General features: G+C 36.9%; 1 protein-coding gene and 1 long non-coding RNA gene across 5 annotated transcripts in view; one reads left to right on the top strand and one right to left on the bottom strand.

Annotated features, from left to right (window-relative positions):
* LOC115760241 overlaps window positions 1-21,546 on the top strand; it is a 141,559-nt gene that overhangs the window by 99,307 nt on the left and 20,706 nt on the right. The window lies entirely within an intron of this gene.
* Window positions 1-21,546, bottom strand: part of LOC115760238 (neural-cadherin) — a 120,460-nt gene that overhangs the window by 14,476 nt on the left and 84,438 nt on the right. For 2 of the 4 annotated variants that reach the window (XM_030701492.1, XM_030701491.1), the window contains exons 11-15: window positions 10,065-10,208; window positions 9,859-9,974; window positions 6,991-7,149; window positions 5,385-5,522; window positions 1,314-2,637 (exon numbers count right to left, since the gene is read on the bottom strand). In XM_030701492.1, the coding sequence (XP_030557352.1) occupies window positions 1,314-2,637; window positions 5,385-5,522; window positions 6,991-7,149; window positions 9,859-9,974; window positions 10,065-10,208 (1,881 nt within the window). Of the gene's footprint in view, window positions 1-1,313; window positions 2,638-5,384; window positions 5,523-6,990; window positions 7,150-8,281; window positions 8,447-9,858; window positions 9,975-10,064; window positions 10,209-21,546 lie in introns of all 4 variants that reach the window. The other 2 variants (XM_030701494.1, XM_030701493.1) reach the window with 1 other exon arrangement.

The raw sequence follows: 21,546 nt of genomic DNA on the forward strand, positions 1-21,546 counted from the left end.
GCTTTGACTTGGCCGGAACCCGAGCGAGCGTTCTGGCTAGAGACTCAACTATTTTTTTTGCATGTGGGAATAATTTAATTGAAAACTTGTGCATTTTGCTATTTTATTTTTTGACTGGACAGGTGTGTGTGTCTATGTGTGCGAATCCGTGTGTGTGTGTGTGTATGTGTGGTGGGTATCTTTGCTCAGGCTTATTTAATTTAAATTTTCACATTGTGTGTGCTGCTGCGGTTTGCTATTACCCGTTTTATGGCCCAATGCTTGATGCTATTCATTTCATTTATATGCGAGGTAATTGCATTTTTATGCTTTGGCTTTGCCACACATTGTGACAGCCAATACGAATACGAATTCGAATGCGAGCTCTAAAAGGCAATATTATTGTGCATAGTTTGTATGGACAACAACAACAACAATAATTGCAGTAGAACATTTTGCACTTTCGCATTGTTCAAACTTTGACCCACATATTTGGCTAACTTTTATGCATCGCACTTCGACACTTGGGGTCAACTCTCAGCTCTCTCTTTTGGCCATCAATGCGTGCAGTCATTTGCCACTTGGTGTGCTCGTGTTTTGAAAATAGCTAACCGAATGTGCAACTAAAATTAAAAATGAAATCATTTGAAAATAAATGTTGTCTATGCACACTAGCACTAACTAACACTTAAGTGTTGAGAAATGACACAAGTATTTATTATGTTTGTTTGATTTTTGACAAACTTTTTGCTTCTCAGACATCTTTTATACTTTGTGTAGGTTTTATTTAGTTTATTTTTATTAGGTAATATTGAAATCTTGCTTTGTGTATAGCATGCCGACAATTTCAGTGTTGTAAAACGACACCTACATATGTTTCCACATTTTGGATTTGCACTCTATGAAAAAACTAAGTAAATTCTTGTTCTGCCTATGAAAGTAATCAATTTACTATTTTAAATTGAGAAAAAAGATGTCTACATCTGATTATAAAAGTTAAGTGTTGTGAAGTGACATATTTGGCTGAAGGAACTTTATATTTATTGCGCCAGGGAATTGTTGAAATTTTGTTAATTCAAGAAATAAATAGCTTAGAACTGTCATATTAAACAATTAATATAACACTTAAGTGTTGCAAATGGACATATGCAGTTGAGACACAGTTTAGTGTTGTGAAATATTATTTCATTTAAAAATGTCATACATATATGACTTGCCACACCTAACTAGCATTTCTTTGCAACAAAGCTGCGCTTTCAAATTCAACACAATTAAAAATTATTCTTCCCAGCACTTAAAAAATCAATTAAAATTAACATAAAAACTCTACTCACTTTGATCCTGTTCAACCTTGAAGGAGGCGCGTATAATATCATCAGCGCTGGGATCCAAGCGAAACTGGAAGGGTGGTCCATTGCTCTTAGAGCGATCATCATCATCGGTGGCCAGAATTTCGACAACTTTACGTGGCGGCACATGCTCCGGCAGCACGGGTCTGTAATCCTTGAGGAACTTGGGTGCATTGTCATTGATATCCTGCACAATTACCGTCAGCGTAGCTGTTGCTGTTTTCGGTGGTGAACCATCGTCGATGGCCAAAATCTTGACCTGATGCCGCGGCACAACCTCACGATCCAGCGAACGTTGTATGGTGACCGAACCATTCTGATTGATGGCAAACTGACGCTGGCGATCCGAGGAGCGATCTATCGAATAGGAGACCTTGCTCTTGCCGCCCTGATCCGGATCGGTGGCCTTGAACTTCTCCAGCTCGGTGCCCACTTTGGTGTCCTCGAACACGGACACCTCAACGTTGGCGCGCTCAAAGTGGGGCTTGTTATCGTTGATATCGCGCAGCTTGACCACCACCCAGGAGTAGGCCACATGATATTTATCGTTATCGTTGTCCTCGCCCTTATCGTTCACCTGTATGCGAAAGCGGAAGCCGTTGCTCTGCAGCTGATCCTCATAGTCCAGCGGCTGGACAATCTTTAGTGAGCCGGTGCCATCATTGTTGCGCACCATTGTAAACTTATCGGCGCCATAGCCGCTGTTGTCGATAACTTTATATTGGAACTTGTTCGTTTCGTCCTCGTCGTGCACTGTGACTGTCAGTATGGGCATTTCGGGCAGGGCGGTGCCATCCGTTTCATCCACCTCCGTGAACCATTCGTCTTTGGTGAACTGTGGCGGCATGTCATTAATATCCTTGACACGTATAGACGCCGTGCCCGTGCCCTTTAACCCCCCGCCATCCATGGCAACCACTTGTATCGAATAATCCGGCGTACGCTCACGATCCAAACAACAAACAGCTGTCTTTATTACGCCCGTGTCCGGTTCTATTTCAAAAATGGGCGAACCCGTCTCCTCTTCAATCACATTCTTTTCAATCGAGTAGACCAGACGCGCATTCGAACCCTCATTGGGATCGTCATAGTCGACAGCTGTCATGGTCATGACCACCATGCCGGCGGTGCCATTTTCCGTAACGTTACCAAAGTAAACACCCTGCGGGAAAATGGGCGCATTGTCGTTGATATCCTTCAGATTAACCTGAACATCCGCATAGCCCACAAGACCCTCGCCGCCCTCATCCTGAGCAAAGACGGTGAAACGCCACTGTGGTCGTCCGTTCGGTTGATCGCGATCCAGCGGCTGCAGGGGAGAGGGTGAGTTAGAAAGGGAGAGATAGGAGATAAATACTGTGTAAATACGAATTCAGCTAGAATAGAAGGGAGTTAACATGTTTGAGCCGGCTATTGTGTAATTTTAGCTGTCATAACCGCAAAACCGATTAACATCAGTGTAAACATTGTTGGCGCACATAGCCAAGTCCAACACTTAGAAAAATCAAAAGCAGTTCGAAAATTCTCTTTTGCTCTGCTTGCAATAAATAATTTTGTTCTTGAAAATACTTAGAATTGAATAAGGCACACTTTTTTCAAGAACTTTTACCAAATTTAAGTCTATTTTTTCAGGCATTTGATAATTAGGCAAAAAGGTTTAAATACGAATTTGGTGCTCAGTTTACGAAATTTTGACTTAATTTGAGTACGCACAATTTTGAATAAATTTCTTCGAGTGCACAACCACTTGCCCAGCTACCCTCAAATATATGAAAACGAACAAGTGCAACTCCACGAAGCTCCAGTAAAACTCCCTGTGTCTGTGTGTTTGTGTGTGTGTGTGTGTGTAACCCTGTAAAATTATCCATTCACAATGGCAGCGCCCGCCCACAGCTGTGCTGAGCTGTGGGTCGCCAGTCCCTGGTGCTGATTTTGACTTTGATATGCATACAGAGGCTGGCTTGAGTGATGTGATGTGAAGCTGCGGCAATCCGGCAGCCATTACCCAACGCAATCCGAGCCCCAAACCTCACCTGGTTAAAAGGGGCGGGTTAAGACCACCTTTTTATAATAACAAGTGCAGAAAAAACGATTTTAATCAGCACTTTTGTATCTCTCTCGGCTCATGCTGTTACGCAGCAGCCAGCCCCTGGATAACGACAATCTACAGCTGAGTGTATGCCCCCCAAAAAAAAAACCCCTGGACCTGCTTCTGGCATGACAGCCTCAACGTAACGTTACAAATACAACAATAACAGCAGGACATGCAGTAACAGGAACAACTTTTCATAGCGCTGACATTGGATTAGTTGTATAAAATTGAAAGCGGCAAAAAATAAGAAAAGAAAAAACATACACACGGTCCTCATCGCTTTAATTTGCATGACAAATTTGACAGCATTGTTATGACATATTCAATTTAAGGGATTAGTTGGACTACGAGCGCGCGTGTGTGTGTGTGTGTGTGTGTGTGCGTGTGTTTTTATGTGTGGATTGCATGTGTGTGCATTCATGTACATATCCCTATGCTGCCCTTTTTTTCTTTACTGCAGCACGCGCATTATTGTTTTTACCACAAAAGTTTTTGTGCTTTTAGCTGCACATTCTGATACAATATTACTTCATTAATGACCAATAGAGCACACAAAAATATACAATTTTTTCAAGTGTTTTTGCAGGGTTTTCTCCTTGTACGTTTTTATTTAATTTTTCTTTTAGTTTTGTTAGCTTTTATGAGATATTTATTTAAATTCGCATGGCTTTTAAATAGCATATTTGCGTTTTTGAAATTGTATTGCGAAATCTTCTTAACAAGTAACAAATTCTGTAATGTTTACTAACATTATGTTAGGTGTACAACAATTTGCTGTTAACGACGCTGTTAAGTTCCTTGCTGCAGCTTATAGCAACAAGCAGTGACATTTCAATGTTAGTTTTATCTCATTTAGAATTAATCTGAAGTGCTTCAAAAAACTATTAAGCATTCTTCTAGCTCTGTAATGAACCTACACATTATTATGATTATGTTAACTACCACACAATACTAAACATATCCAATAATAAAATGTAGCAAGGCTCTGTAATTCTGTAATTCTTTTCTACCATCTGTTAATTAACTTGCAATGTTTCTTACTGATAGTTAACAGTTCACAGTAACATATTAATGTTAAAGTTTATGTGAACTGCACTACGAATGTATTTTAAAATGCATCATATTCAGGCACATATAAAACTCAAGCTTAAGAACACTTAGAAGTTCCCTCGATACGTCCATGACTCTTTTCAGTTAATTGACTTGCTCAAACTTTATAAATTATCACACCACTTCATTCACGTCATGCACGACTCATGTGATTAAAAACCATTTTTCGCAGCAAATAAAAACAAGAGTGGGCACTTTTTTTATTTTTAAAGGCACCACCTTCATTAATCAATACAACTATATGCGCATTGATTTAAATACGTTGCCACAAAAGCGCCCACAATTCTTCGCCCCATAAAAACTTAAATGTTAAATAATGAGTTTCGCGCGTTCCCAGTTGCGTTAAGAATGGGTCTGGCTGGCGTTCTTATGCAGGGGCCCGCCGCAGCTGTCTGGGGATTAAGTGTGCATTGATGGAGCTTAATCAGAGCGCATATTGCGCAATCATTTTCAGTTACCGCTGGCCACAACAGCTGTGTATTCCAATGTGGCCATGGGCCGCAGTTTTTAAGCACTTTTCTAAATACCCTGCATGCACTCAAAGTGGGTATACTGGTTATTGCGTAAAGCTGACAAAACTTACTCGTGAAATACCTGTTTTTCAAGTCGAAACTGTTTTTAATAGAAGTAGACAAAATTAAGAAAACCTTCTCTTTTGAGCTTGTGCATTTTATTCTATGCCGAAGGTATCTGCTAGTCGTGCGCATTCGTAGTATTTTTATTCATACATATTATCGTCATGTTCGTTGAGGTTTTGGTGACATTTTGTTAATGCTTCAATTGCAGTTGTGTTGATTTAAGAATGTCCCGGATTTATTATTGCTTTTGCAAAATGTTTTTTGTTGTACACTTACCTTAAGCACAAATATTTCGCCCGTTGTGCGATTAATGTCGAATTTGCTATTGGCTGGATTATCGGGATCTATGCCTTGGCCAGTTAGAAAATAAACAATATTTTGCGGACGATCCTTGTCGCCATCCGTGGCGGTAACCTGTAACCCGGTGCGGTGCAGTGGAAAATAAACATAAATATTACAATATTAGTTTGGATTTTTCCTCTTTTTTTTCGTTGTGTAAATCAAGAAAAGATAAACAAAAGTGCAGCGCTTAAAACTAATATTAAAATCAAACCGCACAACAAAGGTAGAAAAAAGCAATAGAATTGAGTGCATGCAAAAAGTAAATTCTCCAAGTGTTAAAAGGAATATAACATAACAATTAGTTTTGGTCGTTTTAGAGCACTTAACATGCGTTGGTTTAACAGTGCGCCAGGTGGCGTTTTAGCAGGGTTGCCACACTCTACGCAGTTCTCACATTTGATGTGTTGGCAATTAATAAATCCCAGCACCTGATATATGAATTATAAGTGCTTTTCATGGCTGTTATTAATTTTTTAATATGCAATTATTGAATTAAATTAGTTAAATGGATAAAACCAAAGGTTAGTTAAGCACAAGCTTATAAAACCACAATAAAAAATCTCTAAAAACGAGTAAACAAAACCATGCAAAGATTTAAGCACATACATTTGTTGCATTAAAAAATAAACAACCAAATTTAATTAGCAGCTGCTACTCTGTGTGTGTGTGTGTAAATAAAATGTCAAAGTATTCAAAATATTTATGCATGCATTTAAAGGCCGACCACAAACAACAACCGCACAATACAAATTTTGCTGAAATCTCTCGAGCTCACATTTCCCCAATTCATAAAAATAATATTTTTGAGTGAAAATTAAATCCGACGCACATAGTACAAATAAAATGAAATATTTTCGTATAAAGCAGCAATCATATCAAATTTAATGCTCAGTCGAAAATATACGTTTCTCAAAGCCAACAAAATGTTTAATAATAATTGAAATTGCAAATGGTCTTAACAACAAATAATAGACAACATTTTGCAGTGAGATTTTCTTTCAGTTATCATTTCGTTTCGTTTCTTCATAGTTTAAGTTAAATTAAATTATACACCTTTTAACAAGCAGCACAGAATATTCATTAATTTTATTATATGGATGTGTGTGTGTGTGTGCTATTGTTATTTTAATATAATTTATAAGAGGGCGAAATGATTACGATGAGCTTTTGTTGTTGCCATGTTAAATTAATAGTTTAATGAGAACTGAGCTATTATCATACACACATGTTATTATGCAGCATGTACACTGAGAGAAAACAGTCAAGTATTCGATGCTTAAATTAAGTATGTAAGTAAATGCAAGAATTTGTTAAACTCTCTATGCCCTAATTTTCTGTTGTCAACTAATTATTTTATATCAAAAACAAAGCTGTTGTAAAATCTTTCGCCGGCTTATCTAGCTTTTCTCTCAGTGTACATTATATATAATTCATGTTTAAGGTATTTACAATACGATATAATAGAGCATACGATACGATATATTGTGTGTTTGTGTATATATACATATATTTATATGTTTTGTGTAAACGAAATAGCGACCTGCATAATGGTAAAGGGCGTGGCCATTTCCTCGTTGAGGCTGCGCTCGTATAAAGTTTGTGGAAAAACCGGCGGCAGATCGTTGACATCGCGCACGCTTATAACGATTGTTGTTTGATTTTCATTTAAACTATCCGAGGCGACCAATTTCAGCTCGTACTAACGCACACGTAAAACCCAAATAAAAACCGACAACAACATCAACAACAAATATTGGGTCCATGTGCGTTAACAATAAATAAAGCCATAAATAAGAAAAAGACAAAAAAAAAATAAATAAATAGCCAAAAGGAGAAACAAATATAAATAACAATCAAGTATAAATTTAAAATTCGTTATAAATAATATAAAATAAATTGAGAATAAACTATTTATATACTTGCTAAAAAATAAATTTTAAATAAAATATATGTGTATGTTCGACTTCATTTACAAATGTTCCTTCTCGGGTTTCAATACATCATGTATATGGTTTTTATTTCATGTGTGTGTGCCGCACTGTCTATCTTTTAGTCCGCGACATGTTCATCAGGTTTGCATGCCTCTTTAATCATTTATATTTGTTTAATTCATTTTTTTCAAACAAATTTGTTTATATTGAATTTTTGTTTTATAATTAGCTGCGCGTGCTTAATGATTTATCAACATATTATTCTTAGTTTGTCGGACTTTTTGAACTGTAAATAAATAAATGTATTTATGCATGGCAAAATACATTTCTTTGTATCCTTTTGTGCAGAAGCCATTAGCAAATCGCTTTTTTTTCTGTTTTTAGACAAAAGTGTGCGCTAAAAAAACACTATTTTAATGCCAAAAGTGAACGTACAAAAATATATATATAAAAAAAAAACCTTGTGTTAATGGTGTGCAAAGTATTTAAGCCTTGACTTAATGTAGATAATTGAAATAAATATTTGCTTTGCGTCGACCTAATTGAAATGCCATTAAATCAAATATATATTTATTTACTTATTTTGCGTTGTCAGTCATAAAAAGATGTTGACTTTTTGTTTATTTATTTATTTGATTGCAACAATTTAAACCAACAAAAAAGTGGAATTTTTCAGGCAAAGAAAAATAAACGCATGACATGCATTAAAATCGAAACATAATAATATTGTTGTGGGGGAGAGGGACAACGTGGCGTATGCTTCATATACATATGCATTGGAAAACATATTGAAAAAGCGCTACAAAAGAAAAGCTAAAAACAAACTCATGACAATCACAACTAATGTCAACTAATATTGACAAATCTCTAAGTTCGATTTGTTTTTTTTTATTTAATGACCTGCAAAACACGCTTGGGCAAATTACGATCATCCTCTTCGGTAATTTGTGTGCGATATGTGGGTCGCTCGAACACGGGCGGATTGTCATTAACATCCTTGACATGAATGATGACCGTCGTATAGTTTTCCTTTAAATTATCGGAGGCAGCCAAACGCAGCTCATACTGTTTGACAAATATTTTGTTAATTAAATGTTATTAAATAATTAATTTTAATTTGTTGCCAGAGCCGGCATTAAATATTCATTTGCATTCTATAAGTATGTTCTGCATTGTATAAATTTCTACTTTTCACTCTCTCTCTCTTTTGGTCTTTTCCGTCTGCCTCTCAATTCAATTAAACTTCTGGCAACTCTTGCCAGCACATTGGCCAATTGTTCAAATTGAAATTCAATTAATGTTTCGCCTGACTTTCTTCAATTCTATCAAGCCTTATGCACTTCGTGCGCTTTTTGTCCTTTCCGCTTTTGACCGCAGCGTGTAACTAAACTTGTTTGAATTGTTTAAATATTTAACTAGCCTCGCGGTGCAGCTGCTGCACATAATGAAATTCAGTGGGAATTGCACTTGCTTCACAGTTTCGTAATGAATTTTATAGTCGTTCAGATCTTGCTTACATATTGAATTGCTAAATTGATTGCACAAGCTAAATATACAATTAACCTGATTCTAAGTTTGTAGCCAATCAATAAAATTTGCTCGTAGTCTCATTTTTCAGTGCACATACATTATTTATATGCTAGTTATGCTAATGTTATATGCATATAACAGTTTTGGTGTTCTACTGAGCCTATTTTGTATTCCTGTTATGCGTAAACTATATGAATATTATAGTTTTTGTGTCCTGCTGGACCTTTTTTTGTAGGCCAGTTATGTCCATGATACATGCATATAACTGTTTATTAAGTTTTGCACGTATATCAGTTTGTGTGTTCTACTGAGTTTATTTGCATGTCAGTTATGCTAATGTTATATGCATATAACAGTTTTGGGGTTCTACTGAGCCTATTTTGTATCCCAGTTATGCCAAAATTATATGAGTATAATAGTCTTTGTGTTCTAGTGGACTTATTTTGTGGACCAGTTATGTATGTCCATGATATATGCATATACCTGTTTGTGTGTTCTTTTACACGAATTTTATGCCAGTTAGGTTTTACACATATATCAGTTTGTGTTTTCTACTGGGCTTATTTGTACGCCAGTTATGCATATAATAGTTTGTGTGTTCTACTGGACTTATTTGTATTGCAGTTATGCCTATTTTATATGCATATAACAGTATATAGCAGCTTGTGTCTTCTACCGGGGTTATTTGTATGCCAGTTTTGATTAAGTTATATGCATATATCAGCTTGTGTGTCCTACTTGACTTTTTTGTATGTCAGATATGCTCGTATGCATATTAAAGTATGTGTGTTTTATAGGAGTATCCACTGTGGCAAAAACCCGGTAGGAATTCAATTTATTTAATGCGACACAAGCAAATTTTACAATTGACTGAACCCTTGCGTATATCAAACATAAATGTATATACAAAATTATATATATCACATAAATATGTATGTTAAACTTACCCTGCGTCGCGTTTCGTAGTCTAAAGCGCCGGCCACATAAATGGCACCCGTCATATTTTTAACAGCAAAAGCGCCGCCAATGTTGCCGCTGGTGATTTCATAGCGTATACGTGAAGCTGGAAAATAATTGTTAGCAATTCATATTAGTCAGCCAAAAGAAATGTGTTCTATGCGAAATATGTTGTGTGTCTTGGCATACTACTTACATTCATCGTGATCCTTGGCCGTGACTGTCAGCACTGTGTGCTGTATATCCTCATTCTCGTCCACTTCCGCCTCGTAGAGCGATTTGTCGAAATAGGGTGGATTATCGTTCTTATCGGCAATGCCAATACGTATGAATTTGGTGACTGTTTTTTTTTTTTTCGTTTTGTGGAAAAGAATAGAAATTTAACATTATTTTCAGGGAGATTCTTTGCGTTATTTTAAATCATTAAGGCAGCGAAAAGTTTCGCGCGCGGTTTGGTACTTGGAAATGTAATGTCTGCGAAAAGTATGCAATTATCACGTACCAGACACGAATGAATGGAAATTTTACACCAAGCGCAAAAAGTTGTGAGACAACAACAATTTGACGCCTTCCATTCGACGCGTCCGACAATCATTTGCTTTTCAGTTTTATTTGTGACTCTTCTGAGGGGTGTGTAAAAGCTGTTGACGCGTTTCGCATATTAAATAGTTGAAATAGTCTTGGTTTCTTTTTGTTTACATCTCGCCAATTCTTACTGCTGCTGCTGCTGCTGCTGCTGAGTGTGATGATGTAATTTATGTGTTTATGATGACAACTTCAATTGCATTAAAGTTAGGGGATTGGTTTCAAGTAAATAACAAATTTAGTGGCTGTTAATGTGAGTGTGTGTGTTAAATAAATGTTAAATGTGTGAGTACTGTTAGAAAAAATATCAATTTTATTGATAGTATTTGTATTTCTATATCATATCTCTTTCCTCTGTTAATGCTTTAGCTTATAGTGGAATAACATAAGACTATTTACATAACAATAGTTACAGACCTTTAAACAGAAATGTCACTGTTATTGAACAGATACTGACAAGCGTAAAGTGCATGATAACTTTTATACACAAGTTAGTTTAACAGAAGCGCACGATAAACTAACTAAGATAACTGTAGAGTTATCTGTAGACTGTAGAGTCACGTCTTGCCTTCTATTTAAATTTATTTATTTATGATTTTAAGCTAGCAAAGACTTATTAAAGCATTCTAAGGTTTCTCAGCTGTCACCTGAGCCATGAATTATTTAATAAGCAACTTAACAAAGCCAACAATTCCATGCAAGCGACTGCTGTAAGACACAATTGTTGCCCAGACAAGACGAATGGGAGAGAGCGAGACAAACACACGGTCGAGTGGCAAGTAAATTACATAAATCATTTATAATTGTTGAAATAACAACAACTACGGAGCTGTTATAATTAAATAAATTTCGAATAGAGCTGCAAGAGGCAAAAGTTGACCAAGCAAAAGATTTGTAAATTTCTGTGCCACATTGACAAACTCTGCCCATCAAATAGGTCACACAAACAGCTTATTAGCTGCATCTGTATGTGTAGACTAGAAAGATGTCTGTTTAACAAAATTATATGCATATAATATATAACATACACATACATACATATATTTGGGTGTGTGCGTATTTGGATTTGTAATTTGCATTTGCTGGCTTCTTATCTAACCAGAATTATGCACGTTTAGTTAGTAGGTTGACAATTCTGAGACTGCATCTGGGCGTACGTAGCGTATGTGCGATATGATCCGTCCTTGTGTGTTTGTGTGTGTGTGTGTGTGTGGGTTGGCAAATGTTTGAGCCAATGCATAATGAAATTTATGGCAAGACATTTCTAATTGTCAACTGACCTGTATCTGCTGATTCAATGTGACGACATTTTAATTAAAACTTGTTAAAAGAAGTGCTTAAATATATGTCATGTTTATATACAATGTAATTGTTATATTATGCTGCTAATTAACAGCCAGTTTACAGAGCTGCTAGCTTTAACATTTGGCGTTAAGACGGCAGCAGCTAAATTTAACAGAATGCTAATTAAATGTTCATTAACAGAACGTAAATATGGCATTACATTTACAGCCAGTTTACATAGGTGGTTCCTTTAATATTTATTGTTTAATTAGCAGCTGCCATTAAACAGAATGCTAAATAAATGTTCTGTAGCAGAATGTCAAATTAATATCATGTTGGGAACATACTTTTTTAATGAAGCTCAGTGTTGTGAAACAGATATAAACAAGGTTTTTGAGATACAACAATTAGGGTTTTTCAATTTAATTTTTTGTTGCCAGAACTAATTCACGAAATTTCAGTTGAGTTTTTCAATTTTCGCATATTTAAATATGTAATGTACTGAAAAAAACCTTAAAAATTCTTTAATTTTACCACTTTTTCTGTGATTATTTATGGGATTAATGGGAATTAAAGAACAGCAGAAAAGTAAACGGATTGCTCTGGGCGGCAAATGCTGCTGCCTGCTGTAATTAGCAGCATTTAAATGTAAGCTGTCGCTTATGACTGTTATGCCACGCCCATTGTCTGCGCATTAACTGTTACACATTTGCACAGTTTCCAATATTTTTCTTTTTCAATACCGTCGCCTGTCACATATGTGCACAAATATTTTTTTATATATTGATATCCCCGCAACATTTTTCTCTTCATTGACTTTATTACATCAAAATTCATTTTTTTTCTTCTTTTACACATACACACGCACACGTACACACACACACACACAGACGCATACAAAAGTATGTGCATATGTATTAATGTATGTTTATTACTTTTTTATGGTAGGTAAAGCAGCAAGCCGAGTTGTTGTTGTTGTTTTTGTTGCCATGTTTATTGAAAGTTGACGTTTAAGTTATGAAATTTTCATGATGCATGTTATTTGAAGCAGATTCTTTGCCGCATGCCACATGCCGCGAAACTCCATTGAGCTCTGACATGAAAGCGAATCAAATTATTATTGCTTTTTATGAGGAAATAATTAAAAAAAAAAAATAATAAGAGGAAGGAAGGAAATACATAAAACACAAGCAAATATCAATAAAACAGTAGAGTACAATATTAAAAAAGCATGAGTTATTTTCGCATTATATCGTGCAGCTTTGTTGATTAAAGCCCGAAAATGTTGGCATTCAGCTGGGATCAATTTTATTGAATTCACCACAAACTTATCAAGCCGCCAGGCGGCATAAAATAATAGTTGCGAGTGTTCTGGTAAAAAGCCCCCGACTGGACAATAATTCAAAATTGCAATTACGAAAAATGTGTTGTTTATTCATTTCTGTGATCATTTTTTTGGGATCGAAGGCGATTTCTTACACAAATCAAAGTAAAAATGTTCTATATTAACAGCAGTTAAGTTTACAGGATTTAGATTACAGGATACAGCGTATTTCTGACTGTTGCAAATCCAAATAAAGATTTTCTATTAATACATAAACAGCAGCTGTTAAATGTTTACATATTCTGTTAAATTTGAATAAAGTCCTGTAATTGAACAATGAAGATATACTTTATTAACATGAATAGCAGCTATTAAGCTTTAAACATTTTGAATACCGTTAAAGGTACTTTCATGAGCTGCATTTAACAGTTGCTGACAGTTCTGTTCCAGCTGTTCCAACTTTTGGAGCGGGGGTAACAAATAAAATTCCTAGCTTTGCGCTTTGTCACTTGCTTTTGCGTGTTGTATTCTGTATTTGAGCAGTGCTACAAATCGAAAACGCTTGACAATGGCAGCAACAATGACAAAGACTGCCATAAAAATTGACATTGGGTTGGCTGCACCTCGATGGGGCGGTTGTGTGTGGGGCGTGCGGCAGAAATGTGAGTCAAGCCTGAGAGAGTGGCAAAATCAAAGTTGAACTTTATCACTTACTTAGCTCACATAAAATGTGTCACAGCTGTTTCCAGGGTCTCAGCACGTGTGTGTGTTGGAGTGTGTGTGTGTGTGTGTGTGTGTATGCCCAAATAAATAGTGTTCCATTTGCCCAGTTGCCATCTTTAGTTGCTACGCTTTGCTGCACATGCCACACTCGCGCTAGCCCGAATCCCCACTTCCGCTCGCTCCTTTCAAGAATCGCAAAATTTATGCGCTACTTTTTCGCGTGTGCACGCACGCATATCAATACACGTGTGTGCCTGTGTATGTGTGTAAGTGTGTTTTCACATCAAAATCGCAGCTGCCATATTTTTTGCACGCTTTCTTTAACAATTTTGCGCGCTCCTCGACTGTTTATGTGCCAGATGTAATACTCTCACTTATAAAATAGCTCAACATATTTTAATATATTAAATATGTCAAATTGTATAAAAAATGTTGAAAACATTAATCTATGCTGTTACATTACATAACGCTGGCTATATATAAAATATGTTAATCTAAGCATTGCTCTATAATTTTAACATTTCTGTTAGAGCATGTCTCTAACGACTTTTGCTTTAGAAATTTCCCTACTTATTTGTTGGTTTGCCTGTCGCCAAAGTTTATCGTCAATTCTTGCACTTGATTGAGCTTAAATGATATTCAATAGTTGCGAGCGTTCAAAAAGCAAAGGAATCAATTTCTCTCGTTGTCTTTTCTCTCAGTTGCAAATCGAATGCTTTAGTTGCCAGACATTAAAGGGATTTGGTTGGACTTATTCCAATAAATAAAACTATTTTGCTCGACTAGCTGACTAAATGATTGACTGACTGGCAGACTGAATGATAAACTCATATTTTCATTGTAAGTACCTTGTATGTTGTAAATTGGCTCAAGACGGCATTTTGGGAAATTTATTTTCCAGTGGCATTAAACTTTTCTTTGGAGACTTTTGCTTGACAACCCATTAATATCAAACTTATTCTCAAAAATGTATGTGATATGTCATTTGTGTTGCATACCAAGTGGAAAAGGAAAAAATAAAGAAAGGCACACAGATAAGGTTGGGTTGTACATGAAATCAAATGTAGATCTATTTATATGGCTTTATCGCCAAGAGCTAATTGGCAACTTGACCGCATTACACTCTTTTTGCCGTCGATGTGGAAGCATTCGCACTTTATGTCTGAAACCAAATCTTGCTAACACAATGTCTAAAGGAAATCACAACACGAATCTCTTGGCCAGCATTTGAGCAACGGAAGCGGAAATGTGTGGGCCATTAATGGCGCTTAATGTGGCCTGGCAATAAACTCGGCTAACTGCATGTCCAAGTAGATATCAAATGTGTATATATAGAGCTGCAACTGCCACTGCAACTGCTTACTGCTGGCTGCTTACTGCTTACTGCTAACGGCATCTAAATTGTTGCAAATGTTTTATTGCAATTCTTAAAACTGTCCTCTGCTTGGTGCTTCTGCTTCTGCTTCAGCTTTTGCTTCTGCTCTGTTTTGTGGCTGTTGGTCGTAAAACTGGTTGAAAATGCATTTGTCGCTTGGCTGGTTCGTTGATTTTTTATGATTGCGGCCAGGACCTGCCTGTGCCCTGCCCCACTGTCCAACAGCTGTTCACACACAGTGCGCTCCAAAATTTATGCAACATGCGAGGTGCAACAATGTTGTTGCGGTTTTCATTTCTCTACACTCAGAGAAATCAACCATTCTCTTCTTACACAAACCGAATACAACCGACGTTGAACAAAACGGGCGAAATTTCTTAACCAAAAGGTGTTGTTTTTTCAATTGAAAGTATTTATAAATAAATGAGTAAAATAGTGTACTTTATTTAACAAATGCTCATGCGTTTTACAAGAGGGAAAATTTTTCTCTGAGTGTGTCTCTCTCTCTCTCCCGCTCTTTCACTCTCGCTGCCTCTCTTTTTCATTTCGTTTGCATTTGGTATTCAGTTTTTGCAATAAAACCCTCTTCAATATTCGTGTATATGATTGTCATGTTTGCGGTTTTTGAGGCTTTTTCGCCCTATTTTGCATTTAAGCCCAAATAACTGCACAGTGCACACATTCAAGTTCAACATTATACGTAGCACAGTTGGTTAAAGCTAACAAAGTGTAAATTTAAGATTTGTTTTTATTGATACAAAAATATTAGGTCAAGCATAGGTTGCGCCGTTTCGCCCGCTCCAAGTTTGCCACGAAGACAAATTATAAACTGTCTCAAACCCTGCGCCTGTCTTTGCCCCGGCTCCTGTTCCTAGCCGCGTCCACAACAAAGTCAACGAAAGCAGCCGTAGCACAGTTTTAATTAGTTTATGTGCCAGCGACAGCTTCAAAGTCATTAAAATCAATTGACAGGACGTCAAGGATACGCCAACTGAGCGCATACCCTTCATTCAGCTAACGCAACAGCCCTAATGGAAAATCAACTAACCATTTTTGTCACGTACGCGAAACGTACAGCATTTTCGATTATTTATGAAGCCCACACATTTCGGCATCGCATATCAACAAATTAATTGCTAATGGCATTTCAAACAACAAAAACACAGCCAGGTGTATAATGATAAATGAGCAACAGCGGTGAAAGCTCATGATTTATGACAGCGCTTTAATATTTCCAAATTTTAAAGAACAATTTTATAACAGCAATTTGCTAAAATTTAGCAACAAGTACAGAGCGTGTGTTACGTGAGATATTTTGCGTGTACTGGGAAATTTAAATTGTGAAGAGAACCTTTTTATTGAACTATGAAATTTAAACATCGAAGGAAACATATTGATTGCACTAGAAATTTTAAGATAAACCGGGTTGATTGTAGTTTGCATCGCAATGTTATTTGAATAGGGTTTTATTTTGTAGGTAGAATACTTTGTCTATTTTAACCATATTAAGGTTTTTTCTTGAAAAATATCTATTAAACATAGTTAAATATATGATATAGATAATCTTGTATATTAAAGTTTTACTCATTGAATGCCTAGCTTTCTTTAAATTTAGTATTTTTAACTTTAATTCATGCTATGAATGATAACAGAGGCAATTACTTAACATAAAGTTAAGCTAACAGTCGAATAGACTGTTATGGACATTTCGCTGTAATTGTAAAGTTATCTAATTCTTAACAGCGCGCCTCAAGCTTTTTTTTTGGCTTACCAATTTTATTTATCATCGTAACAAATCGAATATAGATAAGTAATGTAATTATTCTAAAAAGCTGCGTTTCTTATGCCACTTTACAACACTGTACATTGTTATGCTAAAATTCATTTGCAAAATGATAACAGACGCAAGCACTGTTAAGCCTTTCGCCTAACTAATGTTTATCTAACAGCCCCTAACAGGGCGCCACAAAGAAAGCGAATTAAAACCAATAGTTAGTTTGAATTTCGATAAATGGTAATGCCATTTCCATACTGTTGAAAGCAGCCTTGCTTATGCCGCCTTACAACACCTTGCCAAGTATTAAACTAATATTAACTTTGTTGAAATTGAATGATTATTTCAGCTGTTGAGCTAGATAAGTAAATGGAGTTACGCAAAACTTTGTGGCACTTGTCCAATTCCAATTGGATGTCACTTATGCGTCGCTGATTTGGCCAAAAATACTGTGCGAAACGCAGCGCAATGGGAAATGGTTGGAAATGTGATAAAGTGCTAAAGTGCTAGATCATCAGCGGGGACACAAACCAGCTGCTGCCAGCCAAAAACTAACCGGTGACTAATCATGTTAAACGGGCAGCCGCGGGTAACGCCTCTTCAGGTAGCGGCATCTAAGTCATAGTTTAAATTATGTGCGAAACTTTGTGCAAACTTTTAATAGCATCTACAAAGTGGAGAGTGGAGAGTGCGGAGAGTGCGGTGAATGAGGAGTGCTGCCAAGTTGCCAGTTGGCATATGTTTTGAACGCTTACGCATTGATTGGTTACACTATCCATTAGAACAGGTAGCAGCAGGTAACAGCAGCTGGGACCAACTGCCAACTTCTTGGCCAACTAACCGAAACGCGTGCCTCGCATGGCAGATTTACCGCCCGGCGCCATATTCGAGGCAACTGTCCAATTGGCGAAATGAGTTTGTGTGCCACACAACTCGCAGTCAAGCATTAAATTGTATCTTTCAGCGCGGCGAAACTTTGTTTTGGGGTTGCGTTTGCATTGACAGGCGGCAAAATGAACTGACCTGCCTTGCTTGCAAGGCAACGCAGCGAACACTCAAAGGATATTTATTTGTTACAACTAGTTGCTGGCTGCGACAGCTGCCAAAGCAGCAAAGGTGGCAAGCATCGAGAGTGGGCCAGTTGAAGGGAACAGAAACTTGTGTAAAGTTTTGGCAAAGTAGAAGCTGCTAAGGTTTAAATTTCTTTTGGTTCGAAGAACACGCAAAATGGAAGTTGCATTAATTGACAGAGCTTAGGATGTACAATTCCTTTACAATTTACTAAGGGGTTTTCATGAGGAGCAGAGGAGGCCAATTCTCTGTACACAGCTTTATAGTAGCTGCGGCCTTGAGGAAATGTCCCTTACATTCATGTTTGCGACTCAAAGTGGCCAAGACATCTGAAGTAGATATAAATAAGTCTAAATCAAGAACTGGTCTAGAATAGACAAAACTAATACACTCCTTGGCGCTTGTTAACAGCGTGTAAGAGAAGAAGAAGATTTCTCTATTTTCTTTTAGCTCTATCTTGGCTAACACATCTTAAATGCTTGCCATAAAGTCATGATTTGGTACTAATGGAGCCGGGCCGGGTGCCAAATAAATTAGTATGCTATTTATATAAATTACTCAACACTGGCTGCGCTGCTGCGTTCCTTTTTTCATATCTGTCTGGCAACGCTGTCTTGACCTTGGCTCAAGTGTTTCCCGGGCTGTGCGTGTAAATAACGACAAGAGAGACAAACGTAGAACAATAAAAAAATGAGAAGTCAGAAAACAAATGTGGATAATTATAGTAGTACTCGAATGGCCATTAGGCTAGGCAGGCGTGTGGCAGGCTAGTTCGCTCTTGGCAGTGCGGCAAAACGTCGACGCATTTGCTAAATTCGCAATAATTAGATTGATTTATGCTGTGACGCGCAGGGATGAGCACGAGAGAGAGAGAGATGGGGTATGGAGGCTGCAAGTGAGAGTTGTGAACACAACTTGACTTATAGACATGCTGACCGACAGTGACACGAACGCAATTTGCGCTTAGTTATATTGAAAACAGACGCCTGCCGATGGACTCTGTGGCAAGTGGCATGGAGTAGACGCCGGGCATCAATCAATTTTTTAGCTCAATTTATCAAACCATTACGCAGCATAGGCAACACTTAGAGCATCTTTAAGCGTCGTCTTGTGCTTTATTTTTGTCAATTTGACATTAAAATTGTAGCCTAGTTTGCGGCGGCACGCCCAGTTACATATACACTAAGAGAAACGAGGCATTCTTCTGATTTCTTTATCTTATTTATAGAAATCATAAAAGGGCTAATTTAATCTCATATCGAAAAAGTTTGCTCTGCCCTTAAGCAAAGTACTCGGCATTTCGAAATAATAAAAAAATAGCTTCAAATAAAAGTTTCCTTAGAAATTTCTTATTTGAGTGCAAAACTCTTCCATATTTCTCTGAGTGTATGCATGTTACACGCATTTATTGCAAGTTTTTGTGCTTTGTCACTAAATTTCATGGCCCATTTTATGCTTTGTATAAATAAAAGGAGAAGATGATGTAGAATTCGCATCCGGTACGGTCGGACGGGCGTGCCGCATGTTTTGTCAATAATATTTGGCCATTTGATTGATGTTCTTTGTTTTGCTATAAAAACCATTGAAATGTGCTTCAAATGTTGATCGAATCCTTCGCAATGTTAATAAAATGCTGCAGACTGTCTCGACTAACAGCAGTGTCCACTGTAAACAAGAGACAGAGCGAGAGTGTAAGATGGCGAGAGAGAGAGAAGGGAAAGGAGAGAGAGAGTGGGCACACAGCTGCGCCACAATGTTTGTCTTTTATGGCCGCAAATTCATAGTCGTTATGTTGGGCTGTATAGTTGCCACGCCCACTCGTCAAGCAACTATAAATATTGTTTATGCTCCTGTTGTGGCCCGTATTTTAAAATATGTACTCGTCCGACCTTTAGGTCTGAGTTACTCCATGGCCTGGTTAGTCAGCCTGCTAAGCATTAAATTGTATTTTATGTGACCGTATTTTAACACACTGTTATATTGATTTAATGAATAGTGATTGGTTTCTTACGGCTGCTGTTCCTACGGCCAAATGATATGAGGTTTCCAAAGTGTGGCCAAGTCTGATAGAATACAACTTTAGTGTAACCAGACTCGTTTGCAACGCCATGGGAATTGCAAAGTGCAAAGGTATCAAAAACAAAAAGGGTTCATGTTTTGAATCAATGCCGCGCCTAAGTTCCGGTTCCAAGATCAGTTCCTTTCATTAATGCAGCTAGGCTTATGCTCGAGTCTCTACTTATCAAATTCTCTTGAAGGGATATATTGAATATTGACTCGGAAAATCGATATCTACTGGGAAATTCTTAAATATACGGTTTTAGTGTATATATATTTATTGAAAACATCGGTTCGTACTCTAAAAAACTAGTTACCCGCCTACCCGATATATATTATATATATTTATATTTATTTGTAAACGATTTTAATTGGATATATGGCCCGTGTTGGGCCTCGGCTGCGAAGCATATGGTTCAAGGCTCAGCTTATGGCCAGCAAAAAGGGAATTTCGAATTGGAGCCTTGTACGAATGAATTGGCTCAAACATAACGCAAAATGCGAGAGATTTTTGTTTCCCCTGCTGGAATTTAATTCAGTGGCGGCAACACACAATAGATATTCGAAAATATTGATTTTATTGCTCAGTTAGTTGATTCCACATGAAGAAGTCACAACTGCATGCACAAAATGTGCGCACAATTTCAGCATTTGGTCAATAAAAACCAGATTCAATCTAAATACGAATATAAACAGCAAATATTTTATGCATATGAAAACAACTATTAGAATTTGTATTTATTTTTTTTTTTTTTTTATTCTTTCGCCGTTTCCACACAGTCAATTCAAATGTGAAAACGGAATTGCAGCTTATCTGGTCACATTGGCCATTCGAACGCATAGGATGTGATTCGATTCGCTATTTCATTTTTACATTTCAATGCGAAATTTCTTGTGCAAATGAAACAAACCGAGCACAAAATCTGAGCTACAAAATTATTTGTAAAATACATTTTTTTTTGTTTCGGATATGAAATGAAGTGATATTCGGCAGGATTTTGTGTGTTGTTGCATACCTGTAACATACATTAGCACAATCCGATTATGACCTTTTTTTCCTGCTAGAGGCGTAAGAGCAAAATTAAACCTTTGCAGTGCCATTTGAGTATTTTGCAATAGAGTTTTAAGTGCTGCCCAGTTTTATGCAGGCATGTGTTTAACTTTCTGTTATACATTTGTGTAGAGATTTTTGATTTGTAGCTCTTTTGTTCTTTGGTCTACAAATCTTCTTACTATCTGTGTGTGCACATTCTAGTCCTGCATATTTTTGCAAAAATTTTGTAGTCCTTTTATTTTTTTTAGCAGATGTCTGTCTATCTATCTCTCTCTCTCTCTCTCTCTCTCTCTGCTTTGCAGTTTTTGTTTATTGAGCCGAAAAAAAGTAAAAACGAAATAGGAACAAAAAGTTCGTTTCGCTTGTTTGGTGCACTTTTCTAAAGGTTTCTTTTTGTTTTTTTTTTTTTTATTTTGTTTTTGTTAATCGT

This window comes from Drosophila novamexicana, unplaced genomic scaffold (genome assembly GCF_003285875.2).
Source record: "Drosophila novamexicana strain 15010-1031.04,08,12 unplaced genomic scaffold, DnovRS2.1 tig00000387-arrow-pilon, whole genome shotgun sequence".
Taxonomy (NCBI): Eukaryota; Metazoa; Arthropoda; class Insecta; order Diptera; family Drosophilidae; genus Drosophila; species Drosophila novamexicana.